This window comes from Elephas maximus, chromosome 8 (genome assembly GCF_024166365.1).
Source record: "Elephas maximus indicus isolate mEleMax1 chromosome 8, mEleMax1 primary haplotype, whole genome shotgun sequence".
In the NCBI taxonomy this organism is placed as follows: Eukaryota; Metazoa; Chordata; class Mammalia; order Proboscidea; family Elephantidae; genus Elephas; species Elephas maximus.
Genome location: NC_064826.1, coordinates 68,827,497 through 68,845,988, shown reverse-complemented (window position 1 = coordinate 68,845,988; position 18,492 = coordinate 68,827,497). Strand labels below are relative to the sequence as shown.

The 18,492-nt window shown below is 43.8% G+C and overlaps 1 protein-coding gene across 11 annotated transcripts in view; it reads left to right on the top strand.

Moving 5' to 3' along the window:
• The window catches only part of ICA1 (islet cell autoantigen 1), a 144,875-nt gene extending 126,913 nt beyond the window's left edge, over window positions 1-17,962 (top strand). For 8 of the 11 annotated variants that reach the window (XM_049893308.1, XM_049893312.1, XM_049893309.1 and 5 more), the window contains 2 exons: window positions 5,037-5,306; window positions 17,109-17,961. In XM_049893308.1, the coding sequence (XP_049749265.1) occupies window positions 5,037-5,306; window positions 17,109-17,230 (392 nt within the window). In that variant the 3' untranslated portion in view covers window positions 17,231-17,961. Of the gene's footprint in view, window positions 1-5,036; window positions 5,307-17,108 lie in introns of all 11 variants that reach the window. The other 3 variants (XM_049893314.1, XM_049893313.1, XM_049893311.1) reach the window with 2 other exon arrangements.
• The last annotated feature ends 530 nt before the right edge of the window (window positions 17,963-18,492 follow it).

Sequence of the window (18,492 nt, the reverse complement as noted above, 5' to 3'; positions counted from 1 at the left end):
AGAATTCCACATCAGGGTATCAGCCATGTTGATTCTTTCTGAGGGCTCTGAGGGAAAATTAGTTCCATCCCTGTCTACTAATTTCTGGTGGCTCCCAGCAATCCTTGACATTTTTTGGCTTGTAAATGCATTTTCACATGGCCTCTTCCCTCTGTTCTGTTCTTTTTTATAAGACACCACTCAATGAGATTAGGACATACCCTACTCTGGTATGGCTTCATGTTAATATGATAACATCTCAAAGACCCAGTTTCCAAATGGGGTCATATTCACAGATGTAATGGTTAAGACTTCATCCTATCTTTTTTTTGGGGGGGGGGGTGGGGGCGGGGAGCACAAGTCAACCCATAAGAGGTTCTAAAGTGAAAACAGTATGCTGCAATGAGAAAACACCTTGACCTATGAGCCAGGGGTCCCCAACCAGATTATCTATCGCTGATAAATGATACAACCTTGGGCAAGTCACCTAACCTTAGGATCCTTATGCTTCATTACCCCAGGGCATCTCACAAGAGAAAAATAGGAGGTTCCCAGACATACACAGATAAGTGTGTTTGAAAAATAGCAAGTAGAAGAGTTTTGCTGAATTGTAGGCTGCCCAGAAGGCAGTGGTGATGGGTTGCTGAAAGGAGTGCATTAGAGCTTGGCCAGAGAGGTCCTGAAGGCTACTGAAAGAGTATTACTTTAGTCGCTAGTCAGGGGAACCCATTGAAGGTTTTGAGTAAGACGGTAATAATCTCATCGCTGGGCTGAGGTAAAGGTACACAGTGGGAGGGTGCCAGCAGCCTCACCCATGGGCAAACCCGAAAGGGCCCCTGAGTCAGGAATTTGTTACCAGAGTTCAAGAAGGAACTTGGAGATAGAGGTTTGAGACTCTTCCATGTTGAGATTGGAACCATAAGAATAGATAAGATCTTCCATCAAGAACATAGGGAGGGGAGATAGGGGAACATCCAAGTGAGCTACCTCATGGGAACTCCCAGGAGATGATAATATATCAAAACAAGGCAGCAGCACAAAATGCTATAGAGGTGGAGGCCTGAGAAAAGAGAGTTGGATTGGGCTGTGAAGATCCCACAAGTAACCTTCCAAAAAGCCCTTTCAGGATAGGGTAGGGGCAAGAACTTGATTACAGACAGCTGAAAAAGAATGGTGACGAAGTATAGTATGTGGCTGTGGAAGGAAAAAGCAACTAGAACAGTAACCTGAAAAGAAGGCAGCACTATCAAATGAGGGTTTGATTATTGCTGGGATGTGCACACATCTTCTGAGGCCAGGGGAGGAAGCATTGAAGAGTCAAACACTAAAGATGTCAGGGCTAAATAATAGCAGGAAAGGAGGGGCAGGGTAGAGAGGGAGCTAATATTAGGAAGGGAGAGGGGATGCATGAAGGGTCAGAGTTCGAGGCAGAGAGGTAAGAATTTAAGAATGTCATGTCTATTGGCCTTTATATTTTAAGTAGCATCAAACCTTGGGTTATCTGATATAAAAATAAACATGAAGGCATGGGAGCCTGCAAGAGGGTGAAGGGGGATTGGAGCAGCATCTGTGGATTTGAGATGAGAGCTCCACAGCCTCTGTTCATCCTTAATAGAAAAGCAGGATGGGGGGCACCCTAATCCCAGTAATAATACTTGTTTATAGATATTTATAGATATGGGTGGAAGCTATGCCTCTAGTTATGTATCTGCTAACAGGGCTTCTTTCAAAGAGATTAACACATCTCTGTGTGTGTCCCCATGTTCTCTCAGTCGAGCTCAATTATTTTCAAAGAAAATGATAGCATGATTTGTAAGAGCCAACTGACTAGTGTTATTTCTCAAGTCTCGACTTGTCTGATTTCAGATCTAAGCCTGTCCTTTTCTACCTGTAATTAAGTTTTTCTTACAAGTTATGTATAGTAATTTCAAGCATGTTAATTATCAGTGCAATAATTGGGAGGCTTCCCTGTTTTCTGGTTCAAGTCAGTGGCAGTTTCATTGCTTTTAGCTAAGTACTAACTTCTCTGAAAAGAGGAAATATTCAGTGTGCAATATGCTTTAACTGTTAAATAATCAGGACAGTAAGCAATAGGCCAGATTCAATGGTGGACTTCAGTACAGGCAAAATCTCTATTCAGAACTGACTCTAGATAATATCATCCTCACTGCAGGTCCTTTTCTCATCTCTGTCACTGTTTGTGTGTGATAGGAGACAGTATTAATTAATAATTTGTTTGTTGTTGCAAACAAATAGTTTAGGTTTAAAAAGAATAAACAAACAAAAAAAAAAGAATTTATTGGTCCAGATAACTAGGAACACACAATGGTGAGCTGGCTTCAAGCAAGGCTGGATCCAGGGGTTTGTTTAGACAGTGTTGTCAAGACTTCTCCCTCTAACTCTTCATGCTGTTTCCCTCAGTGTGTTGGCTTCATTGTCACTGCAGCCTGAAACCAGCATGTTTAGAATTTGGGATCCCAAAGATAGAGCGACCATCTTCTAATTTCCGTATACCAAACTCAGGGAAGCTTCTGGCATGCGCCCATCCCTGAGCCAGTCACTATGGTCTGAGAGATGGAAGACTCTGGCCAGCCTGGGTCACACATCCACCTGGGTGGGTGTGATAAGGCATCTTAAGTCTCACCAGGATCACGTGGAGGAGATTTCTCCCCAGTAAGAAAACTGAAGAACTGGATAAAAACAACAGAAGTCCCTACAGATACCATAGCACAAAACCTAAACAGTCAGAACTAAGACAAAGCTGTTTTGGACTGTTTTTTTTATTTTGAAAGGTTCAACATTTATTTGTTGTTGCACATGTTAGTTATGATCTTCCCTAGACTGACTTCTAGATTAAAGCTGTGCATCTTCCCCCAACGTTTGATTTAGCAGAGGGTTGAACAAAGTGACTGCTGGGAGAATACACATAATTTCCAGCACTCATTTAAAGTCATCTATTCCTGGTGGCATAGTGGTTAGGAGCTATGCCACTAACCAAAAGGTCAGCAATTCGAATCCACCAGCCGCTCCTTGGAAACCCTGTGGGGCAGTTCTACTCTGTCCTATAGGGTTGCCATGAGTCAGAATGAACTTGACAGCAACAGGTTTGGGTTTTCTTTTTTTTCTTTGGTTTATTCTTCTAGGGTCTACTCATTGACTTGAGTTGTTTTCAGTAAACAGGTTTGGCTCAGTAGTCATCTAGTTTCAGAAGACCAGAAACAGTGAGAAGGATTTTAGGCATTCAAGTTCCAACTAAAAGTAGGAAGTGCAGAGATTAGTGAGGTTAATTCGTGTAAAAAGGATGATACCTAGTGAAGAGGGTGCTGAGATGTAGGTGTTGATGGATACACCCTGACACAGACAGGGTGGCTGTCCTTCAGCTCCTTCATTCACAGAGGTGGGCTGTCTTGCCTCACCTGCCCACCACTTGGAGCTGTCTTACCACCATGCACAGCTCTGGGTGGTTCCCGTGCACCCTGGTTCCATAGAACTGCCTCTGAAACTTGTTTCAAATGCCGATTTCCTCATCTTCTCACCTCCTACACCTCCAGGCTAAGTCTCAGTAAAAATTTCTGTGATAACAAAAACAAAGAGAACACTTAAATTAGACAGTTGTCCAATTAAAGCAATGTTTTGCCACTATTTTTAAACCACAGTGATATGGGTGTGACTAGACTCCAGTGCTCCCTGATTTATAACCAGTCTGCTTAGCACATCAAAACCCCCCTTTATCTCTAGATCTTTATGTACAGTGTGGTTGAAAATAGATCCAGTAAAGCTGACAGAGATAAGCTTTATGTTTAAAAAAAAAAAAAAAAGCCTTCACTTACCAATTATCGTATATTTGAGGAAAACCTTTGGATCTCACTTAATATGACAGTGTCAGAATTACAATATTGTTCAGAAAAAATGTGTACATCGTGATTTTCCTTCTCTTCTCTTCATCACTTACAACAAAAAGTTTGTAGTGCTCAAGTGATGATTTAACAACCTACAGTTAAATCTGTCCTTGATTCTCAAAATATGTTGAAAACTCAATGAAAGCTCTTGTTGTGTGATTTCTGATGGTAATGCTCCGTTCTACTTGTATTCAATATTTAGTGTTTTATCAATGTGGATACTATAAGGATGGTTCTCTTCTTTAAAATTGTCTTTCTAAGATAGGTAATGAGGTTTAAGGTGTATTAGATGTATTTGTGTGTGTGTGTGTTCCTGACAATTCTCTGAGGTGGGCATTATCAGTATTTTAACCTGGCTTAGAGGGGTGAAGGTCTGCTTAAGTCATAGATCAAGTAAGGGATGCCGCTATGACTCTCCCCTCAACCTGGTGCTCGCTCCAATTCTCCAGAGTTGCGTCTCTGGCCTATGAAACTCACCTTCTGGGTCATTCCTTCATTTGCCCAGTACCCCTGTTACTCTCTCACCTTCTGCCTTCAGGAAAACCAGGCCAGCTTTCCTTCACTTCCTGCAGCTGTGTTTCAGCAAAGGCGAAAGAAACAAGGATGCCTTGCTTGGTCAAGCCAGTTTCCAAACATCCTTTGCTTCCCTTGCTCCCTTGGGCCAGTCAGGGTGTGGTGAGCATTCCCGCTCCCCCTGGGCAGCAGGGCAGGCTGCCACACGGTATGTTGGTGGTTGTCGCCCAGGCAGTGTGGATCGAGGGCTCGTTGTGTGGGAAGATTCAGGAAGCTGTACGAACAAGAAACTAAGATCTCCAACATGCTTTCAATCCTGGTTCTGTTTCATATCTGAAAAAATGTTTTGGTAAATTTTCCTTTGTATTAAGAAAAAGCGAAAACCATAGAGTGTTTGTGGAAAATATTTAAACGTAACTCTAAAGACCCCCAGAAACTGGGCTTGGGATGAGTGAGAATGGGGCTAGAAATTTAATCCTGTAATCTGTTCAAAGAGGGCCCTAAAGGGATTAGTTTATGTTTTGATTCACCTTTTCTTAAATCTAGCCATCATGTAGCCCATCCCCTCCCAGCCCTCCTTAGCATTTGTTCCCAGGTGGCGTGGTGCCTCTGTGATGGTGTGTTTTGTGCCGTTACTTTAATCAGCTTGCCTGGGCCCAATGGCAGGGGCCGCAGAACCTGAAGGTACCGACAAAGATGACCTGCTGCTGCTGAATGAGATCTTCAATGCTTCCTCCCTAGAAGAGGGCGAGTTCAGCAAAGAGTGGGCTGCTGTGTTTGGAGACAGTCGACTGAAAGAGCCAGCTCCGCCCGGGGCTCCAGGAGAGCCAGACCCCAAACCCCAGGCAGGCTCAGGATTCCTCCCTTCACAGCTTTTAGACCAAAATATGAAAGACTTCCAGGCCTCGCTTCAAGGTATGTGCTGCCCTTGAGATTGAAATGGGTTTTTTTTGTCTTTTCCATCCCAAACGGTATTTCTTCCTTGTTTTTCTCTTTTCTGCTTTCTGTATTTTTATTTTACATCCAGTGACCCTTTAGGGGAAGCCTCAGGATCCCATTCTGACTTTAAAATATGTTGCAGGGTTTAAAATCTATTCTCATCGTTTTCTCCCTATGTCAACACTTCCCGTTAGTCAGAGGCTGGAGGCGTGGTTATCAATCTTGCTGTGTGTCTTGGATTTTAGGTGTCTTTCATGGCCTACTTGAGAAGATTAAGTTGCCTTTGCAGTTATGGCCCTATTTGCTTGGCTCTTCCTGCCTGGCCACTGCCCTGAGATCTCCATCTACTCAGGAGGAGACATATCATAAACACACCTTCTTTGTGGCTGCTGATTGACATTACACGGTGGAAACTATTTCTGCTGGGCCTCTTAACTCTTACTCACACTAAGTTTTATCTCACGCTAACTCCTGCTCTCCCACCATCCCATCCCACTCCTACCCTGAGAATCCCCTCACTCAGCTGTTCCGCCCAATTCAGATGGCATCCTCAGCCAAAATGGGTAGGCGGCATTGGTAAGGGTTCTGGGTACGTGAGGTTCCCCAGCAGGCTAGCGCACTGGTTGAGAATCGTTGGCACGGGGAGCACATTGGTTTAAAGTGCAAAAACCAAAACCCGGATTTAAATTCAAATGTTCAAGTTTGCCTTTCTAAACAAACAGGCCTCAGGAAGGAAATCATTTTTTAGCATTTCTTTTCAACTCTTTTTTTCCTCATTTCTTATCACTTTAATGGTAAGACAGGTATCACTATTAAATTCTAAAGTCATTTTGGTTTTACTGCAAATTTAGGCTATCTCCTTAATACACAATGTGTTTATCTGGCACAAAGCCAAGAACAAATGGCAGAGCTGGAATAATTAAGTAATTAAACCCAGAACCAAACCCAGTGCCATCGAGTCGATTCCAACTCATACCGACCCTATAGGACAGAGAAGAACTGCCCCATAGAGTTTCCAAGGAGTGCCTCATGGATTCGAACTGCCGACCGTTTGGTTAGCAGCCGTAGCACTTAACCACTACACCACCAGGGTTCCTGAGTAAGTAATTATGGACTGTTAAAAACCCAGGTCTTCGGGGATGAGATCATGGACTCAGCAAGAAGTTGGTGGGAAAGACAAAAAAAAAAAAAAAGGCTTTCCTCTTTTTTTATGAAATACATGACTGCTTTTATCTGCCTTCGTGAGTCCTGTTTTGTGCCTGTTTTGTAGCCAACTCATTTATGTAGTAATGGAGTTTAGAGATTGTTGTGGTGGTGGTAGTGACCCTGTGTACAACAGAACGAAACACTGCCAGGTCCTGCACCACCTCACAGTCATTTTTGTGTTTGAGCCTACTGTTGTAGCCACTGTGTCAATCCGTCTCATTGAATATTTTACCAACTATGATGTCCTTCTCCAGAGACTGATCCCTCCTGATAACAGTTCCAAAGTATGTCAGATAAGTTTCTCCATCCTCCTTTCTAAGGGGCATTCTAGCTGTACTTCTTCCAAGATAGATTTGTTCATTTTAGAGATAGCAGGGGTAAATGAAATCCAAAAATATTTCTCCACCCTGAGTTTCACCGTATCGTTCACTTGAGCAGCAGATGAGCAATGCTGCCAACTGACTTGAGTTTCACCCTCTCGCCTACCCCGTGTTGGAGGTGCTAACAAATTGTGAGGAGTCGGAAGGTGGGAGTTTGGTGTCTACAGCTGGTACCTCGGGCCTGCCGGAGACCCTCCAGCTGTGCTGCAGAATGAATCCCACTTGGGCTGGCCCCCCAGGTTTAGAGACACAGGGTTGCTGCTGCAGACCAGGGAGTGTGGTCTAGTGTTCCCACTTGACCGGGTGGCTGAGTGTCACTTGGTATGAGTGCCCCACACTGACAACTGAGAAGTCAGAGCCCCACACCCTCTTCCTGAGCAGGCCACGTGTGAAGACCTCAGCTCAGGGCCCACAGTGAGGCCCCGAAACAATACCAGAGAGCTACAGATAAGAGCAGTGGCCGTGGGGCTTGGCACTTCAGCCTTCCCCCAAGTCCCAGGGGAAAGCACAAAACTACACTTGAGTCTAATGAAAGAGGTGTTTCTCACTTAAACTCCCTGGGCCTTTACTTTCTCATCTGCAAAATCAGGCAGAAGGCACACTAATCTACCAGGCAAACCCCAAATCAACCAAAGCAGCTTCTTCCTCTCTTCTGCAAGTGAGTACCATCTTCTTATCCCTGAGCTATACCCCACTTCAGAGAAGTTGAGGTCTAATATTGCGTGACTCTGTGAATCTGCCATTTGTAGGTTGTAAAACAATAGCCCACACTCAATATGGCACATATCATGTGCAAGGCACTGTTCTATATACTTTTTACATGTGTCAACGTACTTAATCCTCACCATGACCTTACCAGGCAGATACTATTATTATCTCCATTTTATAGCCCAGGAAACTGAGGCACAGAGAGGCTTAGTAATTTGCCCAAGGTTACACATCTATAAGGATCAGGCTGGATTCTGAACCTGCATACTCTCACTCAGGAACCTGTGCCTTTAACCTTACTATGTTCTCTTGCTTCTCAGTGAGATGTGTCTAGTAGCAAAAGTGATTCTCCAACAGATTCCTTAAGGTTTCTCCTTTGAGAAGAGGAACAGTAATGATGAGCCTGGCCCTGGGCATCCTAGTCATAGACAGAGACAGGGGCACTCGGGTGTGCCTCGCCATGACAGAAGTTGAACTGTGTTCCAAAATAGAATATTTGAAATTGAGATTGCTTTATGAAATCTTCATTGCTTGTGTGCACTCTAGCACGATCATGCTCAGTCTCACCATCGTCCTACCTCCATGAGGGGCAGGTGGAGCGCACCCTCCCTGGTGTCAGAGCAAACACACTTAGAGTCAAATGCTCCAGCCCACCTCCATAACTCCCTCAGCTCCCTCCCACGTCCTGCCTTCCCCTCTCCACCCCTCTTCTCTCTCTTGCTCCCTCATTTCTCTGGTCTTCTCCCGTCCTCCTCTCTTCCATTCTGCTCTGCCTGCCTTCCTCTCTTCTTTGGCCCCTCTCCTCACTCTGTGCCTCGATGCTCTGGGGGAATGAAACGGAGAGAGATTTAGTAAGATAACAGTCACATCTTCCTTCCTCGCTACCTCAGGCTCAAAGAGAGCAAAACAAAGGAACTTACATGTAGGTTCAAGTTGTGCTGAAAATTTGAAGGAGTTAATTTTAGCTGGGATTTTGAAGAGTTCCTGAAGTTATCAGTGTGATAGGGGCTGGGGTTTCCTGTGTCATGCAATGATGAGAAAATTGTACCTTCCTGAGGCCTCGTAAAGTGAGTGGGAGGGAGCCAGCCAGCAAGGCTGCCTGAGTTAGAGACTAGGCAAGGCAGATAGGCCTCATATTCAACATTCTTCTCTATTCTTTACCAATAACCAAAATTTAATTTAGAGATAGACTCAGGTACTGAAAAGAATACCAGCTGCTCAAAATAAATGTACCAGGACATCTTTTAATTTAGGATTCTACAATCCAAAATCAGGAGGCTTTTCTACATTCCACATACAGCCCTAACTGTGCTCTTTCAGGACTTTCTTTTATTCTACTCAATTCTGAGATGCCATTGCCATAATATTCAACATGAGATAGGCCTCATACTCAACGTTCTTCTCTACTCTCTACCAGTATCCAAAATTTAATTTAGAAATAGACTCCAATATTGAAAAGAATACCAGCTGCTCACAAAATAAACGTACCAGGACAACCTTTAATTTAGGATTCTACAAACCAAAATCAGAAGTCTTGTTCCACATTCCCATATAAAGCCCTAACTGTGTTCCTTCGGGCATGCTTTTATTCTGCCCAATGCTATTGCCATCCTAGAATGGAATAGAATGGAACAAGACTCTAAGAATGGAACAAGACTGATTTTTGGTTTTCTGGAAGCCCTGGTGGTTCAGTGGTTAAGAGCTCAGCTGCTCAAATCCACGAGTCACTCCTTGGAAACCCCATGGGGCAGTTCTACTCAGTCCTATAGAGCTGCTATGAGTAGAAATTGACTCAGTGGCAGTGGGTTTGGTTTTTTGGTTTATTGCCATCTGGGTACAGGTTTCTATTTAATTCTAACATCGCTCCAGACTTTGGGTTGTCTTAAATTCACCTTTTCACTTTGCTATTCCTGGTTTGTCCTGGCTCTGCATTACTGAAATTTCCTGTACTTAGAGGAATAATGCAAAGGAAAAGGCTATGGGGCATATTTAAAGATAGTTTGAAGGCAGAGCAGGCACTGTCAAGACGACCCAATGGAATTGTTTGTTCCATCAAAGAAGTAACACTCCGTAAGCCTGCTGAGGAACATCCGCAGGCACCTCTTGGATAGCTACAGGTTTCAAGTGCCTACCTTAGTCCATAGAAGGAACCCTGATGACCATCTACTCCCCCCTCATTTTACAGAAGAAATCAAGGAATCCCGGAAAGGTTTTGTGACTTGCCAGGTTGTTGCAGTTTCTCCCCAATTCATATCAGGTCTAAACTCCTCAGCTTGGTTTACAGGGTCCTGTAGGACCTGACTTCAGCCCCATTGAAGCCCACAATTTTAGTTAGCATGACTTAACGCCATTGCCGTTGTTCTGCTGGAGAACCATATATTATGTCAGTACACTGGACTCTAGCCATATAGGACTTCAGTGAGCCCTGCTCCCCCTACCTCTGGGCCTTGGCACATGCTCACCCCTCCCCTTAGAGCATGACATCTGCCTTCCTACCCCAGATGCTTGCTTTTATCTGGTTAACGTCTTCTCATCCTTCAGATTCTCAGCTTTAATGTCATTTTATATAGGAAGCCTTCCCCATCTCTCCCTATGCCCCCCAGCACCCAGGGTTAGGACTTTCTGCTCTCCACTCCCACTACACCCTGTACTTCATCATTCCATTTATCTCACCTTACTGTAAAATTGATTCAATTTTCTGTCTCTCCCACTGGATTGTCATGGGCAGGGCCTGTTTGTGTTGCTCACTACTGTATTTCCAGAACATAGCTTAGTGCCTGGAATATAGTAGACTTTCAGTAAATACTTGTTGGATGGGTGCGTGGGTGGGTGGGTGATGGGTAGAGAAAGGGAAAGAAGGAGGAAGCAACTGACAAATTACTAGATTAAAAGAGAACAACCCTAAGATGTGAACCTGAGGTTAGTCCTGATGTCTGACGAGCTATACAAACATAGCTATTCGGCTTAGCTTTTTTAAGGGCCTGCTCTCCAGCTACTGTACTAGCTAGTTTCACATACGAGATCCCATACAACAACCTAAAATGAGGTAGAAATTTTTGTCCATCCTTCGCAAGTATGGAGACAGGGGCTCACAGAGGACCAGCAGAGAGGAAGTGTGAAAAGCACGATGGTACTTGGCCCCCATTGCTGTGATGTCCCCTTACACCTCCTCTGCCAACCCCACCCCAAAACTCTCCAGGCCCTGATCATCAGGGCAGCCTGGGCTCTCCCAGAAAGTGAAATTACATTCATGGTACAGTGCTGCTCTGGTTGGTGTTATTTTGGCTTCTCTTGCTGTTCTGGCTGGCCAGTGTTATTTCTGGCTGATTTATGTTTTCCCTTATGTAAGTAAAAGGGGTAGGGTCGCCCTAATAAAATTGTATACTGTGTGTTCCTGCAAACTGGTAGCACATTTGCCATACGAGGGGTACTGAGAGCTAGGGGAGTCACTTTGTTCACAGATCTGTCAGTGCTTTTGTGCCCCCACCCTTCACTGCCCCTCTCCTGATGGAATTACTCTGAGACGGGTAGACGTCTTTCTAGCCACACCTTCATATTTAAAACACCTTAGCAAACTAATACAAACTAGATAAGAGTTGATGGCAATTACAGGAATATTAATATGTAATAAGGTCTATTAAAAAACTTTTTTTTTGGCAGAAACTAAGACATTTGAAATTTGACATGGCATTCCATTGGTAATTACCCTCATTGTACCCTTCCCTAAACAATTCCCCAAGTCATGTAGCTGAGCATAGTCTTTTATTTCTTTATAGCTGGTGTCAACCAAAAAACAAAACTAAACCTATTTCCGTCGAGTTGATTCCAGCTCAGAATGACCCTATAGGACAGAGTAGAACTGGCCATAGTGTTTCCAAGGCTGTAAATCTTTATAGAAGCAGACTGCCACACCTTTCTCCCTCGGAGCAGCGGGTGGGTTCGAATGGCTGACCTTTCAGTTAGAGCTGAGTGCTTAACCACTGTACCACTAGGACTCCTGGTGTCAACAGCCGCACCATTTTATCCCTTCTTGTGCATAGAGCCGAAGTGCTGGGACAAACCTTAATAACTGTTCAGAGGACAGAGTGTGACTTGGCACACTGGTTCAGCTTCACACCATGGGAGAGGAAATAATGATACCCTATGTCTTAGTGGAAATTCTGAGGTTTGCTGTCCCCGTAATCTTAGCCCCAGAGAGGGGATATCTTCAGGCATCATCCCCCTTCATACCTCTGCTAAAGAGAAGCCCAGGGAGTCTAGATGTCATTGGCTCCTGAGTGTCATGAGTGTTTACGTGAGCACTCTTCAAAAATCTGTAATTATAAAAGAATTCAATTAGAAAACATTTGTTCCCTTTATAAAAGAATCTGCCATGATAAACTTTTAAATACTGCTTGAAAATATGATTTTTATTTCTGGTACTTTTAAAATATGTCTTGATATACAGGAATATTTTTATTTAAAAAATTTATTGTTTTATTGTGGTAAAAATATAAATAACAAAACATTTGCCAACTTAACATTTTTTACATGTAAATTCACTGACATTGATTATTTTCATCATGTTGTGCAGCCATCACCAGTATCTGTTTCCAAGTTATTCCACCGCCATTGACAGAAACCCAGTGATCCCTAAGCAGTGACTCCGCTTCCCCCCTCCCATCCCTGATAACCACTGATAAATTCTGGTCTCTATGTATTTGCCTATTCTAGATATTTCATATAAGTGGAATCACATAATACTTGTCCTTTTGTGAGGAATTTTATAACTTTTTGGGAACATGCCCATGATATAAAGGGAGGTGAGCTCCATTTTGACATGTGAACTTATTTCTGCCTCCTTTGGGAATGTGTTCCATTTTATACTCAGAAAAATACAATGCTTTGAATCTGCCTCTCCATCACCCCAGAAAGTTCCTTGAAACCTGGTGCTTTTGTTAACTGTATGTTCAAATGCAGCTAACCTGGGATGTGCAGATGGTTCAGGAACTCGGCTACTAACTGAAAGGTTAGAAGTTCAGGTTCACCCAGAGGCACCTTAGAAGAAAGACTTTGTGATCCAATGAATAATAATGCTTTTTCAATGAATAATAATACCTTTTAAAACCCTCTATATTTTTTCATTATTTGAGAGCTAATAAATAGCTCACAGGCCACCTTTTTTATTAGTCATTGGTTAGTCTTCATAAATAAGTGTGAATGCCACTTGCCTAAAATGAAATACTTCAGCCAGGAGGTATTATAGCATCTAGTGTGTATCCAGTGCTCTAAAGACCCCTGGCTTCCAGGGGCCCTTGACTCTAGAAGATGAGACAGAAATGCAAACTAATAAGTATAGTGTGATTCTATAATTAAGTCCACTCGAAAATAAATCTGAGAAGGGCAGGGTGAACAAACAGCATCAAGTCTTCCTCCTTTGTGGCGTATACTGAGTGGCATTCTTGCACTATAAATTGGCTCCCCTGCCCCAGCTGAACTCCACCATCTAAACGTGATCTCACTTGAGGGTCTCATCAGAGACAAAACCTTTTCTTCAGAAAACACTGTGACCCAAGCATCCCAGTAAAAGGATGCAGTCTGGTATGTGATGGACCCAGCAGTGCTGCATCATCTGATGGTCTACATTTCACAGTCCAAATCAGCAGTAGACTTAATCCACAAACATTTACCAGTACTGTTTTAGGTATTTTGGAGCACACTGAGAAAACGTCCTGTCTCACTGGGAAGACAGGGTTATACTTGAGGAATTAAAGAAGAGTTGCAAAAAGTATATGGTAAAGCTCCAAATTCAATGAGTTGTGCCAAAGCATCCAGCACAGTGAATGCCGTGGGAAGCCAGGCTGCTTTCCTCAGAGGAGCAGTGGTGAGTGCCTCTGAGTCACTCAGGAGCAGGGCACAAGGGAGTTTAAGGAAATGTTTGGGCTCTACAAACTAGAAACCGTTATCAGGTACAGCAGAAATATAGGGAGGCTTTCTTCCCTCCTCGTATGTTTGGATTGGAATAGCATGTATTTATCTGTATTAATTAAACCTCCCAGTGTAAATTAGCTGAGTAGAAAATAAATGGACTAAATCATATGGGAAGCAGAAAGGATGTGCAGTTTATTAGTTCTATTACTACATTTAACAGGGCGTGCTTTTTAAAGTTTTCCCCATTTGTGACAGAACAGCCAGGCACTTAATTTCCTTGAAACACTATTGTTAATCTTTGCCGTGATCGTGAAATGACAATAGATGGAAAGAAAAATGGGCAGAGAGCCGAAAAAGCAAAAATGCTTTAAGTTTAAGCCATTTTTTTCCTTGTTTTTCAAAATCGAATCTTTTTCTTAGTTTTTCATATTTTTGAATTGGGCATAATTATACATATCTACTCCCTGGTGGCTCAGCAGTTAAGCTCTTGGCTGCTAACTGAAAGGTCAACGGTTTGAACCCACAACCTGGTAATCTGCTTCCATAAAAAGAAGCCTAGAAAACCCTATGGGACAGTTCTACTCTTGTCATATGGGGTTACTGTGAGTCAAAATCGACTCTACAGCACCTAACAACAACAGATATCTCCTAAAATGTATTCCGGGTATGGGGAACATGGAGAAAGGGACTTGGCATGCCATCCCCTTCCCTTTGGGGAGTTGTTTGTTCCAAACCGTGGTTGAGAACCATGTGCCTAGCAACGGATGGGCCCAGATGAGTGCTCATCCCAGATCTAACGCCCTGTGGCTTTGAACATCAGGCCGGTCAGAAAGCAATGCCAATCCTCCTCTTCCTCCATGGCCAGCACCAAAGGCAAGCAGTCCAAATGGCAGCAGCCGTGCCATGAAAGGCAACGCGGTGCATCATCCCCCTGACGTGTCAGCTGCCTTCCCTTCTTGATTCTCTTTTCTGTATGTCTTTACTAACTTCCATTTGAGCACCTCAGGCTCAAAGCAGGGGCTACAGGGTAGAGAGTTTTTTCTTTTTGTTTTATTGTGGTAAAAAATATATAACACCACATTTGCCAATTCACCATTTTTTACGTGTACAATTCAGGGACACCAATTACATTAATCATGTGGTGTGGGAAGCTTTTCACTCTCCTAGATATTACATAAGGAGCCCTGGTGGCGCAACAGTTAAGCACTCGGCTGTTAACTGAAAGGTTGGCAGTTCATATCTACCCAGCCTCTCAGTGGGAGAAAGACCTGGAGATATGCTCCCCTGTAAAGATTAACCTAGAAAACCCCTATGGGGCAGTTCCCCTCTGTCACATGGAGTCACTATGAGTCAAAAATTGAGAGCACTTAAGAATGATAGAAATTACATTCTGACTTTTTTTCTTGGCTTAATGTTCTAACTCGTAACCCCCTTTATCGAATTGTATCTAATGAGCATAAATCAAATATCTGTCTCCCTGCGATTAGGTGCTTGCTTCCCGAGATATTAAGCAAAAACAACAAGGTGGGAAGACGACTTAGGTTTTCTATCTTTAGCTGAAAATGCCTTCACCACCACTAAATAAGGCATTTAATTAGTGCTCCTCAGAAAATGCCAGGTTCCTTGGTTCTCAGAAGAGGTCTTTTCAAGCTTATGATGAGATCTGTTCTCATCTGGGCAGGCCCCCAAAGACAACATCTGCTCCACAGGAGATCTCATCTATATCTGCAGCTCTGTCTTTGTTCCTCTGGTCAGCACCCACTTTCCCTTTGTTGACCACAGGAAGTTAGAGGAAGTGTCTCTGTCATTATCATCAAAAAGCTTTCATAGCTGCTCTTTTGAGGGTTCTGCAAATGAGTTGCACCTGGTTTTTTGCTCCCTCTGTGGAGCTCTGGGGAAAGAGGGGGTTGCCCCAAAGTACAGTCACCTGGCTCAATCACCTGGCTCCTCTGAGCAAGACTACTTCTGTGTCTCAGGGCCTTCTAAGACCTTTGTGGTGGCTACAAGGAAGGGGAAGTGAGCATGTCGCATTTTTTTTTAACTGGAAATATCTTTAAGATATCTTGAAATCCCCTGTCAAGTATATAGATAGAGTATCCACCTAATCAGCCTTGCCCCATACAGTTTCCTTATGTGACTCTTACAGGACTAAAGAAAGACAAGCTACTCCCTCTTTTTTCAGTAGTTTTTTTTTTCCCTTCCCTCAACCAAGATATGTTTAGCTGTCTCAAGTCTCAGGTTATATCAAAATAAACCAGGAGTTTTGAGGGATAACTGCACATAGAATTCAATCGATTTTAAGTAGTAGTAACTCACATACTACCAACTAGTCTTGTTAGCAGTAGTTTTCTCTCTCTAAATAAGATACACTGATTATCTCATCATAAAAGTAATACATCTACAAAAGATTAAAAAAAGACAAAGGGAGAGGTATAAGAAGTGTAAAGTAATCGGTATATTGTTTTAACATTTAAGTGCTGTTTTAATAAAATAAAAGCATCAAAGGCCTTGTTTATATTGATCTAAATCATACCACCATAATCCAGTCACTCTAGTATAACCATTTTTAGCAACTTGTCTTACCAGTGTTTTTTGAGACTTTTTGGCCAGATGGCAGGCACATTTCTAGCAGCTCTCAGCTAGAAAGATAACCTGTCAGAGAGCCATTTGCTTCACACTTCCAACACTCCCACCTGTTGAAGAAATAGAGTAATAATAATGGGTCACGCAAGCCAGTGATTCTCATGTGGAATGATTTATACACAAAAAGAGCCCGCTACTTATTAAGCAATCACTTGCATCAGGTGCTCTTTTGAAGATATTCTCTTCATCTGGAGAATGATTTGGCTCTATAACCGTGGTATTCAGGAAGTTAGGGCAGGTGGCTCAGGGCAGAAGCAACTGGAAGAAGTATTCCAATGTGCCTTAAGAGTGATTGGGGTGTGGGGGCAATTTTGAGCCTACTGCGAGGAGGTGTGTCAAGGCCCTCCTTTCCTTGGTGGGAGAGGATTGAAGGGGTCAGTGACGTTGATAGAAGAGAAGCCCAGGCCTCGTGCCACCCGCCTCTGAGCTTGTTGGTTTGGACAGTGAGAAGAATGGCCACAGTATTTCTAAAGACCCAGCAGATTTGAAAAAGATTCCTGTAGTTGACACTGGAAGGTACCTTGTTCTTCAGCCATTCAGTCCGCTTTATGAAATAACTGTGATATTTCCTGGTTGTGGTGAAGTGGCAAAATCTGAGGTTTTGAGCAACTCTGTGGAATGTGGCCATCAGCTGGGGTGGGGCTGGAGGCTGAGAGCCGCAGAAGGGCAGGAGAGAAGAACTTGTATAGGTTGGCTGGGTTAGTTAGCAGAATAGCTGATTTTTCACTGAGCTTCACTTCATGGTTTAGAGATATTACCCATCCAACCAACAGAGGGACATGAAATTCCCTGCTTTTGGAGACAAAGAGTGGCGAGATTTTTCTGATTGAAATTTCCCTTTTCAAGATGACCCCTGACCTGCCTACATCCAGCATGACAGAGGTAGGTATTTGGAAGGTGAGTTTGCTGAAGTTTCCTCTTCTTTCCCCAGAGCCTGCCAAGGCTGCCTCAGACCTGACTGCTTGGTTCAGCCTCTTTGCTGACCTCGACCCTTTATCAAATCCTGACGCTGTTGGGAAAACTGATAAAGAACACGAACTGCTCAATGCATGAGTCTGCAGCCTTCGGGAGGAGATACACGTGCCGCTCTTCAGCCACACCACAGGGCTTAGCACAAGTATAAAGTGATCAGTATACTGTTTTAACATTTATGTGCCATTTTAATAAAATGAAAGGGTCAAAGGCCCTCTTTATATTGGTATAATTATTTACTCTTATTTGGTATAAATGGTTTTAATGTATTCTCTTTGTGGATCTAAACAATACAGTATTGTCTAAGAATGGTTTCCAGGCAGGCCACTCTGGCCAGTGCTCCCATCATGGCTGCCAATGTGTCCCTGGGCTACTGGGAGAGCCCAATTCAAATCATAAACCTACATTGTTACAGGTTTAACTGACTAATCATACAGTCTCAGGCAGCAGGAGGCTAACCTTAAATGCCTCCCCCTGCCTCTGCCCCTCTTAGAGGGGCTGCAGGGCGGCCCCCTCCTCCTGCCACGTCATCTTCCAGAGAGCTCTGGATGAAGCTCTGGCCAACCAAAGACACTGTCCCCATAGCCAGTGGCCAGTGGGCCATGTGTTCTCACTTGGGCGGAGGAGCTGGGCTTCTCTCCACTGCACAAGCCTTTTATGGAAAGCAGCCATATTTGCAAATACCAGTGTCTCCTTTTGTCCTCTCCAAGGCTGGAATTCAAAAGCATGCATTCCTGGAGCCCCTTGTGACATTAACTGATTTTTTTTTTTTTAATTAAACATAAGATATTTGACATGAAAAGTCAAGTTAATGGAGTCTGTTGTGGGGACTCACTGTTGTGCGAGGGAGGTGCTCTGGGGTGGGACAGAAGAGGAGGGTGGGTCCCACCTGTAGCCTTGAAGCTGCTGAGGTGATCCTGTGTATCCCTCCCAACCCTACCTACCCCTCAGGAGCCACCTCCCTTCACCTCTCCCCCACAGGCATCCCTCAGATAAAAGGAAGTGGGGCTGGGGGAGGGAGGAAACGGGACTTTGGTTTGATCAGGCAGGAATAGGAGCAAAGGTTTTGCATTTGGCACTTAAGCGGCTCAGACACAGCAGTAGGTCTGAGTTAGAGATCCCAAGGCTGGCATCTCTCTCCCCTCTCCCATGTCCACTGGTGATGCACTAAGTGAAGGACCACGTGCATCCACTGGAGCCCATACACACACCTCTTTAGGTGAGCAAGCAGCCCTGAGTGGGGGTGTGATTGAGGGTCCACCTGAAGATGGTTCTGAATGCACACCTGGGCAATGGAGGTCCCTCGTGGGCTCCTGCAGCCTCAGCTCCCAGAGCCACGTCAG